The 16217-nt window shown below is 45.4% G+C and overlaps 1 protein-coding gene across 1 annotated transcript in view; it reads right to left on the bottom strand.

Annotated features, from left to right (window-relative positions):
- The window catches only part of LOC129715014 (potassium voltage-gated channel subfamily H member 3-like), a 915007-nt gene that overhangs the window by 200190 nt on the left and 698600 nt on the right, over positions 1–16217 (bottom strand). Inside the window, 1 exon segment of the mRNA XM_055664831.1 lies at positions 1985–2184. Coding sequence (XP_055520806.1) covers positions 1985–2184 — 200 coding nt within the window.

The raw sequence follows: 16217 nt of genomic DNA, 5'->3' as shown, positions 1-16217 counted from the left end.
CCTTTACCGTCGTGGCCAGTGCAGGTTTTAGTTAACCCTCCAAAATTGTTTCTCCTCTACTTGCTTAAAAATGCATAAGTAGCAAGTCATTAAAAATGTATACGAAAACCATCTGAAGACTACACCAGTTTTAATCAATGATTGGGACTCGAACCAGTAATTTGATTGTAGTGCAAGACCTAAAATGAAGACAGGAAGAAGCCCATTGTCCAACACAAATCGTCTTGAAATTCATTGGCACCAGAGTAGAGTCGTCAAAGGAAACAGACAAGCCCCGCACTAATAACTTACGGAGGAGAACACCTTGGGATAGACGTGTGTTGATGGGAGTGAAGGCCATGGGTTGTGATGGCGTGGGTCAAGGAATAGAACCTCCTTCACACCTCGAGTGTCGAGTGATGAACACTGAAATGTGTTCCCTGCATTTTTCCTGTGGTCATGACATTTTCAGATGGTGATGAATGATTAATACAGGTGCTAAACTGGGCTAATTGACTGCAATGGAATTATGATGTTCAAATCATAATTTTAACTAATCAAATGGATTGGTAGACAAACAAAGAGTGATCGAGTGATACAGTGTGGGAACAGGAACTTCAGCCCAACTTGCCCACACCGACCAACAATATCCCAGCGACACTCGTCCCACCTGCCCGCATTTGCTCCATATCCCTCCAAACCTGTCCTATCCATGTACCTGCCTATCTGCTTCTTAAATGTTTTCCCCTTCATCTTAAACCTATGTCCTCTGTTCCTCGATTCTCCTGCACTTGGCAAGAGACTCTGTGCATCTACCCAATCTATTCCTCTCATAATAATAATAATACATTTTATTTTTGGGCGCGCCTTTCAGAAATCTCAAGGACACCTTACAGAAATTAACAGGAATAAAAAACATATAATCAGAATAAAATAAATAATAAAGACATCACAGGAACACAAATTAAAAACAGAATTCAGTCCAAAAACAAAAAATCAAAAACACAATGTGAAGAGAGAGCAGCGGCAGCTAAAGCGCGCCAGCGTCCACTCTCCCTCCATGGCAGCCATCTTGGACAAAGACTAACAGGATTACTTACAGACAAAAAAAAATCATCACCCCACAATGGATACCACTGTGGGGGAAGGCACAATGTCCTGTCCCCAACCCCAAGTTCACCCCAAAGTCAGGCCTATTGAGGCCACTGCCATTGCCTCTACGAAGGCCCGATGTTCCTGTCCGTTCTCACCGGGTGATCTTGCCCCGGCGTCGGGAGAGTCCTCTCAGCGGCTGGGCCACCTGGAATGGCCGCTTCCTAGCTGGAGACCGCGGCTTCCGAAGCCGACAAGGCCGCGCCGGCCTGGAGCTCCCAGGCTCCAGATGTTGAAATCGGCGCCGTCCGCTCCGCTCCGCAGACCCGCAGCCCGGAGGTGTCGAACATGGCGGACTCAGCTCCCTGGAGCTCCAGCGCGTCGATCCAGCAAGGCGACCCAGGCAAGGCATCGCCCGCTCCGCTCCGCGAAAGCGCCCCAGCACTGCGCCGCCACCGAGGCCGCGGTGCTGGGCGGTTCCCGCCAGGAAACGGCGCTCCAAGCCCGCTGGTAGGCCACGAGGACGGGTCGACGGGCAGCCCGGAGAAAAAGCTGCCTCACCGACCAGGTAGGGACCTAGAAGTAAAATTGCCCCCTACCCCCCACATTAAAAAATCCATTTCTCCAACGGATGAAACACAGGACTTATTAAAAACTTTAAAAAAAAGTAAATGGACGACTGCTGGTTAGCAGCCGCTCCCCAAGATGGCTCCTCCTCCTCTGATCTGATCTGATCTCTCATGATCTTAGACACCTCTATAAGATCGATAAGGATCTATAGATTACGGGCAAAGAGGGGGAAAAACAGGTAGCTTGATTAAACTTGTCATTTTGTTACACTCTAATCAATTTGTTAGTTCTTGACCATTGAGAGAACCCGATGTTTATAAGAGATAAAGTTAGAGATATGTACCTCGTTTGCATCAATACCACTATTCACAGACCATGTGGTTTGGAAACATTCGAGCATTCGCTGCTTCAGTTGTTTGGGCAGTCGATGAACACGAATGAAGTCCTTCAAGTCTTTAGTCCTGGTGTGGTACAAGGAACGTCGAGAATACATTCTCTGGATTATCGCAGTCACGTTGCCAAACACCACTGCGTGCATGAGAGCTGTGGAAGGAACACACCAGACCAAGTTTAATGGGGATCTGTTTTTGCAGCAAGCACGCAAATACTCTACAAGGGTGTCTCTTCCAATATTTTGACTTGCCCAAAAGATTTGTGAAGTCTAGTCTTACCAGCACAGTTGTGGAATTACTGTGCGAATCGCTGCAGATGCTTGGAGAGTGAAAGTTAAGCCCCTGACCCACTTGCGTGTCCTTGGCACACTAAATACGCGATGGTCCCGCGAGAGTCGTGCGAGCCATCGTGCGCCCGCACAGCCGTTGGGAGCACGTGACGTCATTTGAAGATGGACACAAAATGCAGGAGTGACTCGGCACGATTTCTGGAGAGAAGGAATGGATGATGTTTCGGGTCAAGACTCTTCTTCAGTCTGAAAGAAGGCTCTTGACCCGAAACGTCACCCATTGCTTCTCTCCAGAGATGCTGCTGGTCCCGCTGAGTTACTCCTGCATTTTGTGTCTATCTTCAAATTTTTTGGCCCCACTCTGGGAGTAGAAGTGGGGGCGGATCCGGACCGCAACGGCCGTGAGCCCCAGGCTGAGTTCGCCGATCGTTTGCCTGCTTCTGTTGCTGTTGGAGGTGAGATGTTTCGTTGCGCCAGGGTCTTGGGCCTGTCCCACTTTGGCCGTCAGTTACGCGGCAGGCCGGTGGCGCGCAACGATTTTGTGCAGGACAAAGTCCACACTCCTCCACACCACTCCATGCACCCATCCCCGCGCTACCTAAGCTCTACCCATACTCTACCCACATGCTAGCAGGTTGCGTAAATGGCGTGCAAAAGACAGTCAAGTGGGACAGTCTAACTTGGAAATGGACAATTAGCTTCAGTTCTTGCCAGACAAATGAAAGCAAAATTCTTATCTTGGGGAAAAAAGGTTAGATGAACAAATATATGTTTGACCTACATTAATACCGAGTTTTAATAATTGATAAGGCCGTCTCCACCTTGGCAGTAGAGTTAAGGGCCTGTCTCACTTACGCAACTTTTCAGCAAACTGTCTGCGACCTTCGTGCCTGGGGGCACTCGCCTGAAAAACCGCGAGCTGGGTCGACCGTCAGCGCTGAACACAAACACACACACACACATATCGCAAAGGCGGGGGCCAGGGAAAGCGGGGAGCGCTGTCTGAAATTCACACGGTGCAAAGCCAAGGTGATACCCGCGATGAACAGGAAGGTTAAAGGTGGCTGGCACAGTGGGGGGGGGGGGGAGAGCAGGCGGGCGGGAGAGAAGGGGGGGGGAAGGGGGGAGAAGGGGAGCGAGTGGGGGGGGGGGGGGGGGGGGGGGGGGGGAAGGAGTAGAGACACTTTTAATAGGCCCCAGAGATACACAGCTGTGAAGTTTAGCAGGCATTTAACATTACCGTTCGGTTTTCCTTGGTTCTGAAAACTCGTGCTTACGCTTTTTTTCCCCCAATTAAAATGCTCGGTCAGCAAAGGAGATTATCTACGGCGACCGCAACTACCTACAACAATGTGGCGACCTCACTACCACTGCCGACAATTTTTACTTGCAGAAAATTTTTCAGCTTGTCTTTTTTTGTTATCTTCTGTTAATCTTTAAGACAGGAGGGAGAGAGAAAGCAGGGAATTATAGAACAGTTTGCCTGACGTCGGTGGTGGGGAAGATGCTGGAGTCGATTATTAAAGATGCAATAGCATTTGTATAGCAGTAACCGGATCGGTTCAAGTCAGCATGGATTTACGAAGGGGAAATCATTGCTTGACAAATTTTCTGGTGTTTTTTGAGGATGTAACGTAAAATGGACAAGGGAGAGCCAGTGGATGTAGTGTACCTGGAATTTCAGAAAGCCCTTGATCGGGTCCCACACAGGCGATTAGTGGGCAAAATTAGAGCACATGGTATTGGGGGCAGGGTACTGACATGGATAGAAAATTGGTTGGCAGACAAGAAACAGAGTAGGGATTAACGGGTCCCTTTTCAGAATGGCTGGCAGTGACTAGTTGGGTACTGCAAGGCTCAGTACTGGGACCTCAGCTATTTACAATATATATTAATGATTTAGATGAAAGGATTAAAAGTAACATTAGCAAATTTGCAGATGACACAAAGCTGTGCAGCAGTATGAACTGTGAGGAAGATGCTGTGAGGATATAGGGTGACTTGGACAGGTTGGGTGAGTGGGCAGATGTATGGCAGATGCTGTTTAATGTGGATAAATGTGAGGTTATCCACTTTGGTGGCAAGAACAGGAAGGCAGATTATTATCTGAATGGTGTCAGATTAGGAAAAGGGGAAGTATACGAGACCTGGGTGTTCTTGTACATCAGCTAATGGCATGTTGACCTTCGTAATGAGAGGAGTTGAATTTAGAAGCAAATAAGTCTTTCTGCAGTTGTAGTGGACCCTGGTGAGACCACACCTGGCGTATTGTGTGCTGCTTTGGATTGTGCATGATTAGCCATGATCACATTGAATGGCGGTGCTGGCTCAATGGACCAAATAGCCTACTCCTGCACCTATTGTCTATGTATCAACGTATCTATCAGAATGGGTGGTGATCGGGATGGATGGCAAGTGGGAAGGAGAGTGATTGGGAAATTAGATGGCTGAAAACAGACTTTGATCAAGTTAGGTTGCATCTATGGAAAGAGAAACTGTTAATTCTGCAAGCAGTCTTCAACAGAAATATTAAATGTTCCTCTTTTCACAGATCCCACCTGACCAAATTATTTCTAATGTTTCTTATTTTAATTCCAGTTTTAATTCCAGTTTATAATCCGTTTTCATCTAACCCACAGTTAACAATGTCCTGTTTCCTTATTCATTGGTACTTTTTGCATATCGTTCATTCATTTGTCTATATCTCTCTCATTTCTCTTTCTTCTGATTCACAGTCCAAAGAAGGGTCTCCACCTGAAACATCACCTCTACCTGTTCTCCAAAGATGCTGTCTGATCCGCTGAGTTACTCCAGCTTTTTGTGTCTCTCTCCAGATTTGCACAAGTTGCTTCAAACATCAGTTATTTCCAATAATTACATGCACATTTTTGGTTGCCTAATTATAGGAAGGATGTCAACAAAATAGAGAGAGTACAGAGGAGATTTACTAGAATGTTGCCTGGGTTTCAGCAACTAAGTTACAGAGAAAGGTTGAACAAGTTAGGTCTTTATTCTTTGGAGCGCAGAAGGACTTGATAGAGGTCATTAAAATGATGAGAGGGATAGACAGAGTTGACGTGGATAAACATTTCCCACTGAGAGTAGGGAAGATTCAAACAAGAGGACATGACTTGAGAATTAATGGACAGAAGTTTAGGGTAATATGAGGGGGAACTTCTTTACTCGGAGAGTGGTGGCTGTGTGGAATGAGCTTCCAGTGAAGGTGGTGGAGGCAGGTTCGTTTTTATAATTTAAAAATAAATTGGATAGTTATATGGACGGGAAGGGAATGGAGGGTTATGGTCTGAGCGCAGGTATATGGGACTAGGGGAGAATACGTGTCCGGCACGGACTAGAAGGGTCGAGATGGCCTGTTTCCGTGCTGTAATTGTTATATGGTTATATGGTACGCATCTTTATTTATGCTTGTTTATGCTTATTTAAGATGTGCATTAGTTTGTGCTTCCTCCTTGCTATGTTGGACACCTGGGTGAGCTATAGTGCCTGAGAAACATTGAGTTTGCTACTTCCTGATCAGGATCCTTCGTACTCACCAGAAACTTATGAAATAAATATCCATATTCTACAAATAGAAACTGCACTACCATTGCTCTATGTATCGGTCTTCACTTTATCTGCAATGGTTCTCTTCCCATGACAATGAATGTGAACAGGGATAACTTTTTATACCATTTATTCATTGATCATGATTCCTTGTTTAATCTTCTCTGAGTTGTCCTCTCCATTTGCTTTAAGAAGATCACTATCCTGATGTGAACGAAAAACAAGGTGCATGGCTTAATGACTACAGTCTGTAGTTCTGGCATCCACCATCATGAAGCCTTTTGAGAGGCTGGTCCTGGCACACGTTAACTCCAGCCTTCCAGTCGGGAGCCACAGCTATTCACCTACTGCTACGACAGGTCCTCAACAGATGCCATCTCCCTGGTCCTACCCTTATCCCTGGAATATCTAGCTGACAAGGTTGCCCACATCAGACTCCTATTTATTGACGTTAACATCCTAAGACTCTGCCTATAACAACCCAAGTTCCACCAAACTGGACCTCAGAAACAACAACACCCTTTCCTCCCCTCCACAACTGGGATCCTTGACTTCCTGACTAATGGATAGCAGTCTGTGAGACTAGGGGAGAAAATATCCTCCATAATACTTTTAGTTTAGTTCAGTTTAGAGATACAGCGCAGAAACCAGCCGTTCGGCCCACCGAGTCCGCACCGACCAGCGATCCCCACACATTAACACTATCCTACACACACTAGGGACTATTTACACTTATACCAAACCAATTAACCTGCAAACCTGTACGTCTTTGGAGTGTGAAAGGAAACCTGAAGATCTCGGAGAAAACTCATGCAGGTCACGGGGAGAACATACAAACTCCGTACATACAGCACCCGTGGTCAGGTTTGAACCCCGGTCTCTGGCGCTGCATGTGCTGTAAGGCCACAAATCCACCGCTGCACCACCATGCTCCCCTATCCCTTCTCAACATCCATGCTCCACAAGGCTGCATCCTCTGCTCCGGATCATACACGTGATTGTGTGGCCAACTGCTCTAACTCCATTTACAGGTTTGCAGATGACGCCACCATGCCGGGCTAGACCTCAACACAGTGATGAGACACAGTGCAGGAGGGAGATAGAGAGTTAGTAACATGGTGTCAAGACAAGAACCTCTATTTCAAAAAAGACACAAATTGCCGGAGTCAGTTGCTTCAGCGCTTTGGTCTTTTTTTGTAAATCAGCATCTGCGGTTTACATCAATGTTGTCGAAGTGGAGATGATCGGAGCTTCAAATGTCTAGGTCATAGAGTCATCGAGTCATAGAGTGGTACAATGTGGAAACAGGCCCTACGGTCCAACATGCCCACACTGACCAGTCATAGATGACAAACATGTCCCAGCTACACTAGTCCCACCTGCCCGCATTTAGTCTATATCCCTCCAAACCTGTCCTATCCATGTATCTGTCTAACTGTTTCTTAAACGATGGGATAGTCCCAGCCTCAACTATCTCCTCTGGCAGCTCGTTCCATACACCCACCATCCTTAGTGTGAAAACGTTACCCCTCAGATTCCTATTAAATCTTTTCCCCTTCACCTTGAACCTATGTCCTCTGGTCCTCGATTCGCCTACTCTGGGCAAGAGACTTTGTGCATCAACCCGATCTACTCCTCTCATGATCACCCCTCATCCTCCTGCTCTCCAAGGAATTGAGTCCCAGCCTACTCAACCTCTCCGTATTGGTCAGACCCTCTAGTCCTGGCAACATCCTTGTAAATCTTCTCAGTACCCTTTCCATTTTGAAACTGAACCTCAGGTGCAAATATTGCCAACAAATTGAACTGGCTCAACCACATTGACACTAGGCACTTTATTTGCTTATTTATATGTATATTGAACTGAACTGTTCTGTATTTATGCTTACAATATTCTGTTGTGCTGCAGCAAGCAAGAATTCCATTGTCCTATCTGGGACACATGACATCAAACTCTCTTGACTTGACATCAATGCCTTTACTTCCTCAGGAGTCTAAGCAAGTTTGTCATGTCTTCAATGACTCTTACCAATTTCAACAGATACACTGTAAAACACATCTAATCAGCATGAATCACAGATTGGTGTGGCAACAATAGGGGGTGATCTTGTTAATAGTGACCACAACATAATTAATCTGAAAGGAATTATGGAAATAAATCAGAACCTATCCAAAGTGCAACAATCAACCAGGGTAGAGATCATTTTAATGAATTGAAAACAGACCTAGCAGAGATAGATTGGAAAGGGCATATTACAAGGTAAAATACAACCAATGTAAAGAAAGAACACATGGTTTATTGGGAAGTTCTATCGGGATTAAGTTTGTGTCCATTACTCTTTCCATTGTATAGAGCCAAACTCCAGCCAGTGATAGAACCAGCCATGTATAGATACAGATGATGTGGAACATTGGAAAATGGAGGATGACCTCTTTAGTCAGAGGGTGGAGAATCTGTGGAATTATTTGCAAAAGAAGGCTGTGGGAGCAAAGTCAATGGATATTTTTAAGGCAGAGATAGATAGATTCTTGATTAGTACAGGTGTCAGGGGTTATGGGAAGAAGGCAGGAGAATGGGGTTAGGAGGGTGAGATAGATCAGCCTTGATTGAATGGCGGGGTAGACTTGATGGGACGAATGGCCTAATTCTGCTCCTATCACTTCTGACCATATGACCTTATGACACAGAAGCAGCTTGGTGAAACAAGTTGAATGCTGAACAGATGGAATTCAGTGTGAAGATACCAATGGTATCACTCAGGAAGACTATGTTGACAGAGCTGTTCTAAAGGGCCTGAATATGAACTTTGCAGAAGACCAGCGATACTCTGGTGTTTTTGGACATTAATTCTCAAATTGAGAAGATGATTAAAAAATAAAAAATGTATAAACCCAAAGAGATCATGATAGAACATTTTATCACTCGTTAGAACCTATTGTGGACAACCCTTTACACCACATCACAGAAAAGACACAGGATTCCCATGGGAGTGAAGAAAGGGTGTTACCAAAGATGAAGGACATTTGTTATGAACAGAGATTGGGGAAAAGTTATTTTTCTTGGTAGGTCAAAGGATCCCATGAATGTTTTAAACACGCTGAGAAGCTCAATGAGAAGATGAAAACAAACATATCCTCCTGGCAAATGGGACAGTAATTATTCTTTCAAAATCACTGGCAAACAACTTAGAGGGGAGATGAGAGAATCTATTTTCTTGCTAAGCTGTTGAACTGCATCTGGAATGTTGTTCTTGATAAGACAGTGCAAACAGATCATGTAAATAGTCTCAGAAACGGAACTGGGTTAGTATTCAGGGAACGTGGGTGTCTTGGTGACAGCACAAGCTTGGCATAATGAAAGGCTGCTTCCATCATCATAAGGCACTTGAGAGCTGCTGGGTTCAGTCCAGTTTTAGAGCAGTGTCTATCAGCACCTTTAGGAGAGACAGGGAGAAGCTCACAGGAATTGGTGACTGGCATAAGCCCTAGTTGCTGTTTCAATTATGTGATCATCTTCCTGGAGCTTTCTTTGTGCTGACATTCTGTTCAGCAATTTCCACCGTTAGGTACCATATCGTGAATAAAGTATCACTGTTAGTTATAAGGACACAAAGACATCTCTGTCTCTTTAGAGACAAAACTGAATTAAATAAAAGTTGAATAATAAATTGATGTTTAAACCTCATCACAAGAAAGAGATTCCACTGTTCTGGGTAAAATCATAATTTTACTCTGCATAGTTTTTCATTTAGCACAAATAGCAAACCTAATGGATGACTGCAGATAAAATAAAATATATAAAGTATTCAATAATTCAACTTTGAGTGATGCTATGATATAGATGAAAAGAAGTGTTCTCATTCTTTAATAGAATAAATAACTAATCTCTTCAAAGGGTTTCCAGTTGCTGGAACATTAATCGGCAAAGCAGCCTGCAGAAAAGTTACTGTGGAAAATATAGAGCTCACTATATCATCACTGATTTTTAATTTTAATGCACAATGAGCAAATAATGTATAATGTACAAGTTTTAATGAGCAGCAGTAGCCAGACCAGTGAGTGAGTGGATTGGCTGAGACGTCCTAATTACCTCAGTGGGTACTTGACCTGATTGGATAAAATTAAGTTCTTAAAAAAAAAGAAAATAGGAGCAGGAGAAGGCCATTCGGCCATTCGAGACTGCACCACCATTCGATATGATCATGGCTGATCATCCAACTCAGTATCCTGTACCTGCCTTCTCTCCATACCCCCTGGTCCCTTTAGCCACAAGGGCCACATATAACTCCCTCTTAAATATAGCCAATGAACTGGCCTCAACTACCCTCTGTGGCAGAGAGTTCCAGAGATTCACCACTCTCTGTGTGAAAAATGTTTTTCTCATCTCGGTCCTAAAGGATTTCCCCTTTATTCTCAAACTGTGACCCCTTGTCCTGGACGTCCCCAACATCGGGAAACACAATCTTCCTGCATCTAGCCTGTCCAACCCCTTAAGAATTTTGTACGTTTCTATAAGATCCCCCCCTCAATCTCCTAAATTCTAGCGAGTACAAACCGAGTCTATCCAGTCTTTCTTCATATGAAAGTCCTGACATCCCAGGAATCAGTCTGGTGAACCTTCTCTGTACTCCCTCTATGGCAAGAATGTCTTTCCTCAGATTTGGAGACCAAAACTGTACGCAATACTCCAGGTGTGGTCTCACCAAGACCCTGTACAACTACAGTAGAACCTCCCTGCTCCTAGACTCAAATCCTTTTGCTATGAATGCTAACATACCATTCGCTTTCTTCACTGCCTGCTGCACCTGCATGCCTACTTTCAATGACTGGTGTACCATGACACCCAGGTCTCGTTGCATCTCCCCTTTTCCTAATCGGCCACCATTTAGATAATAGTCTACTTTCCTGTTTTTGCCACCAAAGTGGATAACCTCACATTTATCCACATTATACTGCATCTGCCATGCATTTGCCCAATCACCCAGCCTATCCAAGTCACCTTGCAGCCTCCTAGCATCCTCCTCACAGGTAACACTGCCCCCCAGCTTCGTGTCATCTGCAAACTTGGAGATGTTGCATTCAATTCCCTCGTCCAAATCATTAATATATATTGTAAATAGCTGGGGTCCCAGCACTGAGCCTTGCGGTACCCCACTAGTCACTGCCTGCCATTCTGAAAAGGACCCGTTTACTCCCACTCTTTGCTTCCTGTTTGCCAGCCAGTTCTCTATCCACATCAATACTGAACCCCCAATATCGTGTGCTTTAAGTTTGTATACTAATCTCTTATGTAGGACCTTGTCGAAAGCCTTCTGAAAGTCCAGATATATCACATCCACTGGTTCTCCCTTATCCATTCTAGTAGTTACATCCTCGAAAAATTCTATAAGATTCGTCAGACATAATTTAGCTTTCGTAAATCCATCGTGACTTTGTCCAATGATTTCACCACTTTCCAAATGTGCTGCTATCCCATCTTTAATAACTGACTCTAGCAGTTTCCCCACTACCGATGTTAGACTAACTGGTCTGTAATTCCCCGTTTTCTCTCTCGCTCCCTTTTTAAAAAGTGGGGTTACATTAGCTACCCTCCAATCCTCAGGAACTACTCCAGAATCTAAAGAGTTTTGAAAAATTATCACTAATGCATCCACTATTTCTGGGGCTACTTCCTTAAGTACTCTGGGATGCAGCCTATCTGGCCTTGGGGATTTATCGGCCTTTAATCCATTCAATTTATCTAACACCACTTCCCGGCTAACCTGGATTTCACCCAGTTCATCCATGTCATTTGACCCGCGGTCCCCTGCTATTTCCGGCAAATTATTTATGTCTTCCTTAGTGAAGACGGAACCAAAGTAGTTATTCAATTGGTCCGCCATATCCTTGTTCCCCATGATCAACTCCCCTGTTTCTGACTGCAAGGGACCTACATTTGTTTTAACTAATCTCTTTCCCTTCACATACCTATAAAAACTTTTGCAGTCAGTTTTTATGTTCCCTGCCAGTTTTCTTTCATAATCTATTTTCCCTTTCCTAATTGTGAGGCCTGTTGCGAGGGACCTAGTTGAGGGGAAGTGTGAGTCTTTGACTCAAGAGTCTTCGGGGCTGGGGCGCTGAGGCTTCACTTGAATCGATTCTGCATGTGTCCGATATTTAAACTTGTGACATATTGCAGTACAGAAGGAGGCTATTGACAGCAGAGGAGGGAGTAGGTTTCATTCAACTTGGAGTGTGTCTCATTTGAAATTCGGGATTTTGGCCACAGAAGTAATGGCAGGCATGTTGTTACGGTGTCTATCCTGCAGGATGTGGGAAGTCAGGGATGCTGCTGGTGCTTCTGACAACTACATCTGCGGAAATTGTGTCCAGGTACAGCTCCTGAATGAACGTGTTGGGGAACTGGAGCAGAGAGTTTCCTGGACAGGACCGATAATGAGGTGGTCACACCAAGGATACAGGAAGAGCGAAGGTGGGTGACTATGAGAAAGAGGAGTAAACATGGAGTGCAGGAGGCCCCAGTGGCTGTACCTACTGAAAACAGGTACACCCTCTTGGGGCCGGACAACACAACAAGATTGAGTGTTAGCCAGGTCTGTGATTCCAACCCTGGTGCTGAGGCTCAACGGGAAGAGTGACATCAAGCAGAGCCACATCATTGTCTAGTTTAGTTGGGAGATGGGAGAATCCATCGTCAGAGGTGCGGACAGGAGATTCTGCAACGTGTAAGCACGAACTGCAGATGCTGGTTAAAATCGAGGGTAGACACAAATTGCTGGAGTAACTCAGCGGGTGAGGCAGCATCTCTGGAGAGAAAGAATGGACGACATTTCAGGTCGAGACCCTTAGGTACCATATCGTGAATAAAGTATCGCTGTTAGTTATAAGGACACAAAGAAAACTCTGTCTCTTTAGAGACGAGAGTAGAATTTCTTCCAATGACTAAACTGAATTAAATAAAAGTTGAACAAACCTCAACATAAGAGAGAGAGAGAGAGTGAGAGAGTATATTTAATTGTCATTTGGACCCCTGGAGGTCCAAATGAAATGCCGTTTCTGCAGCCATACATTACACACAAATAGACCCCAGACACAACATAATTACATTTTACATAAACATCCATCACATAGCTGTGATGGAAGGCCAAATAAACTTATCTCTCCACTGCACTCTCTCCCCCCTGATGTCAGAGTCAAAGTCAAAGCCCCCGGCTGGCGATGGCGATTGTCCCGTGGCCATTAAAGCCACGCCGGGTGGTGCGAGGTCGCACACCGGGTCTTGATGTTGGAGCCCCCGGTGTGCGCTCGCAAAGTCCCGCATTCCAAGCCGCGCGGGGCGGTGATGTTAGGCCCCGCTCCAGGAGCTCTTCGACCCCGCAACACGGGCGGGAGAAGTCGCCGTTGCAGAAGCCCCGAAAAGCGGTCTCCCTCCAGGGAGCCGCGGCTCCCGGTGCCGCCATCCGCAGACCCGCAGCAGCAGCCTCCGACTCAGCAGCAGCAGCAGCAGCGGCAGCGGCAATGCTCCTCCACCGCTCCACCCGCTCCGGTCTCGGCCAGCTCCGCGACGGTGAGGTGAGTCGGCACCTGAGTCCCCGGCTTCTTCCTGTTGGAGGCCGCTCCTCGTTGCAGCCCCAACGACAGCTGAGACCCGACGAGAAAAGGTCGGGTCTCCAGTGCAGGGAGAGATTCAAAAGTTTCCCCCCCCCCTCCCCACCCCCACCCCACCCCCCCACACACACACCCCAACATAAAATAACAAAAACTACATAAAAACACAGACAAAAAATAATAAAAACGCGGACAGGCTGCAGAGGCCGCTGCTGACCAGAGTCGCGCCGCCTACCGGATAAGAAAGAGATCCCACTGTTCTGGGGAATATCATAATTTTACTCTGTAATGTTTCTCATTTAGCACAAATAACAAACCTAATAGATGACTGCAGATAAAATAAAATATGTAAAGTATTCAATAATTCAAGTATATGATGCTATGATATTGATGAAAAGAGATTTTTCCATTCTTTGAACTGTTTAATAGCCTAAATAACTAATAATCTCATTAAAGGTTTTCCAGTTGCTGGAACACTAATTCTGCAAATCAACTTGCAGAATAGTTAGTTTAGATAGTTAGACAGACCATCCGTCTGAAGAAGGGTCTCGATCCAAAACGTCGCCCATTCCTTACCTCCGGATATGCTGCCTCACCCGCTGAGTTACTCCAGCATTCTGTGTCTATCGGAGATTCCGCGGCAGCAGGTGAGACTCCAGAATGGTGTGTTGCCTCCCTGGTGCCAAGATCCAAGATGTCTCGGAGTGGCTGCACGGCATCCTCAAGAGTGAGGGGCACAAACGATATGGGTAGGAAGAGGAAGGAACATCGCCAAGTGGGATGTTTTTAAAAGTGTGCTGAAGAAAGCTCAGGATATATACGTCCCCGCTAGAGTGAAGGGCAAAGCAGGCAAAAGTAAGGAAGCTTGGCTGATGAGGGAATTTGAGGGTAGGCATCAAATGCTGGAGTAACTCAACGAGTCAGGCAGCATCTCTGAAGAGAAGGAATGGGTCGAGAGGGAAATTCTCCTGACTCAGAGGGAAATTGAGGCGTTGGTTAAAAACAAGAACGATGCATGGGACAGGTATAGGCAACTGGGATCAAGTACATCCCTGGGTGAGTTTCGGGAACTAAGGAGTAAACTGAAAAAGGAGATCAGAATGGCAAAATAGGGACAGGAGAAGCGGGTCGCATTAAGGACAATCCCAAAATAATTTATAAATACATAAGGGGGAAAGGGTAACTAGAGAGAGAGGAATCAACGCGGTCACATCTGTGTGGAGCCACAGGAGATGGGCAAGGTCCTCAATGAGGTTCTGTATTTACTGAGGAGAAAGACAGTAGGACGGAGGAAATTGGGCCAATCAATGGAAGTGTCTTGCGGGCAGTCAGTTTTACCATTGAAGAAGTACTGAAGGTACTGTTGTGTTTGAAGGTAGACAAATCTCCAGGGCCTGATCAGATATATCTGAGGACATTGTGGGAAACTAGAGAGGAAATTATGGGAGCCCTGGTTGAAATTTACGAGTCGTCCTTAAATACAGGAGAGGTGCCGGAAGACTGGAGGGTGGCAAATGTTGTGCCTCTTTTCAAGAAGGGCTGCAGGGAAAATGCTGGGAACTATACACTAGTGAGCTTAACATCTGTAGGTGATAAGTTACTGGACAGTATTCTGAAGGATAGGATATACTGGCATTTTGATGGGCAAGGGCTGATTAGGGATAGTCAGCATGGTTTTGTACGTGGGAGGTCGTGTCTCACAAATCTGATTGATTTTGTTTAAGACGTGACCAAAATAGTTGACGAGGGCAGAGCTGTAGATGTTGTGTTGATGGACTTCAGTAAGGCGTTTGACAAAGTTCCGCATGGTAGGCTGCCCTGGAAGGTTAGATTGCATGGGATCCAAGGAGAGATAGCTGAATGGATAGCAAATTGGCTCCATGGTAGGAAGCAGATGGTGATGGTGGAAGGTTGCTTCTCGGAATGGATGCCTGTGGCTTGTGGTGTGCCTCAGGTTCGGTGTTGGGTCCGTTACTGTTTGTCATCTACATCAATGATTTGGATGAGAACATACAGGGCAAGATTAGCACGTTTGCTGATGATACAAAATTTAGTGGTTTTGCAGAGAGTGAAGATGGTTGTGATCGATTGCAGCAGGATCTGGATCGATTGGCTAGGTGGGCAGAGGAATTGTTGATGGAATTTAATACAGAGAAGTGTGAGGCATTGCATTTTGAGACGTCAGAGTATTGAGTATAGAAGTTGGGAGGTCATGTTGCAGTTGTATAAGACGTTGGTGAGACCGCATTTAGAATATTGTGTTCAGTTCGGGGCACCATGTTATATGAAATATATTGTCAAGCTTAAAAGGGTTCAGAAAAGATTCATGAGGATGTTGCCAGGACTATAATAACCATATAACCATATAATATAACCATATAACAATTACAGCACGGAAACAGGCCATCTCGACCCTTCTAGTCCGTGCCGAACACATAATCTCCCCTAGTCCCATATACCTGCGCTCAGACCATAACCCTCCATTCCCTTCCATCCTTGTAACTATCCAATTTATTTTTAAATGATAAAAACGAACCTGCCTCCACCACCTTCACTGGAAGCACATTCCACACAGCTACCACTCTCTGAGTAAAGAAGTTCCCCCTCATGTTACCCCTAAACTTCAGTCCCTTAATTCTCGAGTCATGTCCCCTTGTTTGAATCTTCCCTACTCTCAGTGGGAAAAGCTTTTCCACGTCAACTCTGTCTATCCCTCTCATCA

This window comes from Leucoraja erinacea, chromosome 46, assembly GCF_028641065.1.
Source record: "Leucoraja erinacea ecotype New England chromosome 46, Leri_hhj_1, whole genome shotgun sequence".
Lineage (NCBI taxonomy): Eukaryota > Metazoa > Chordata > Chondrichthyes > Rajiformes > Rajidae > Leucoraja > Leucoraja erinaceus.
Note: the sequence above shows the minus strand (reverse complement) of the source record. Positions and strands in the feature narration are given on the sequence as shown.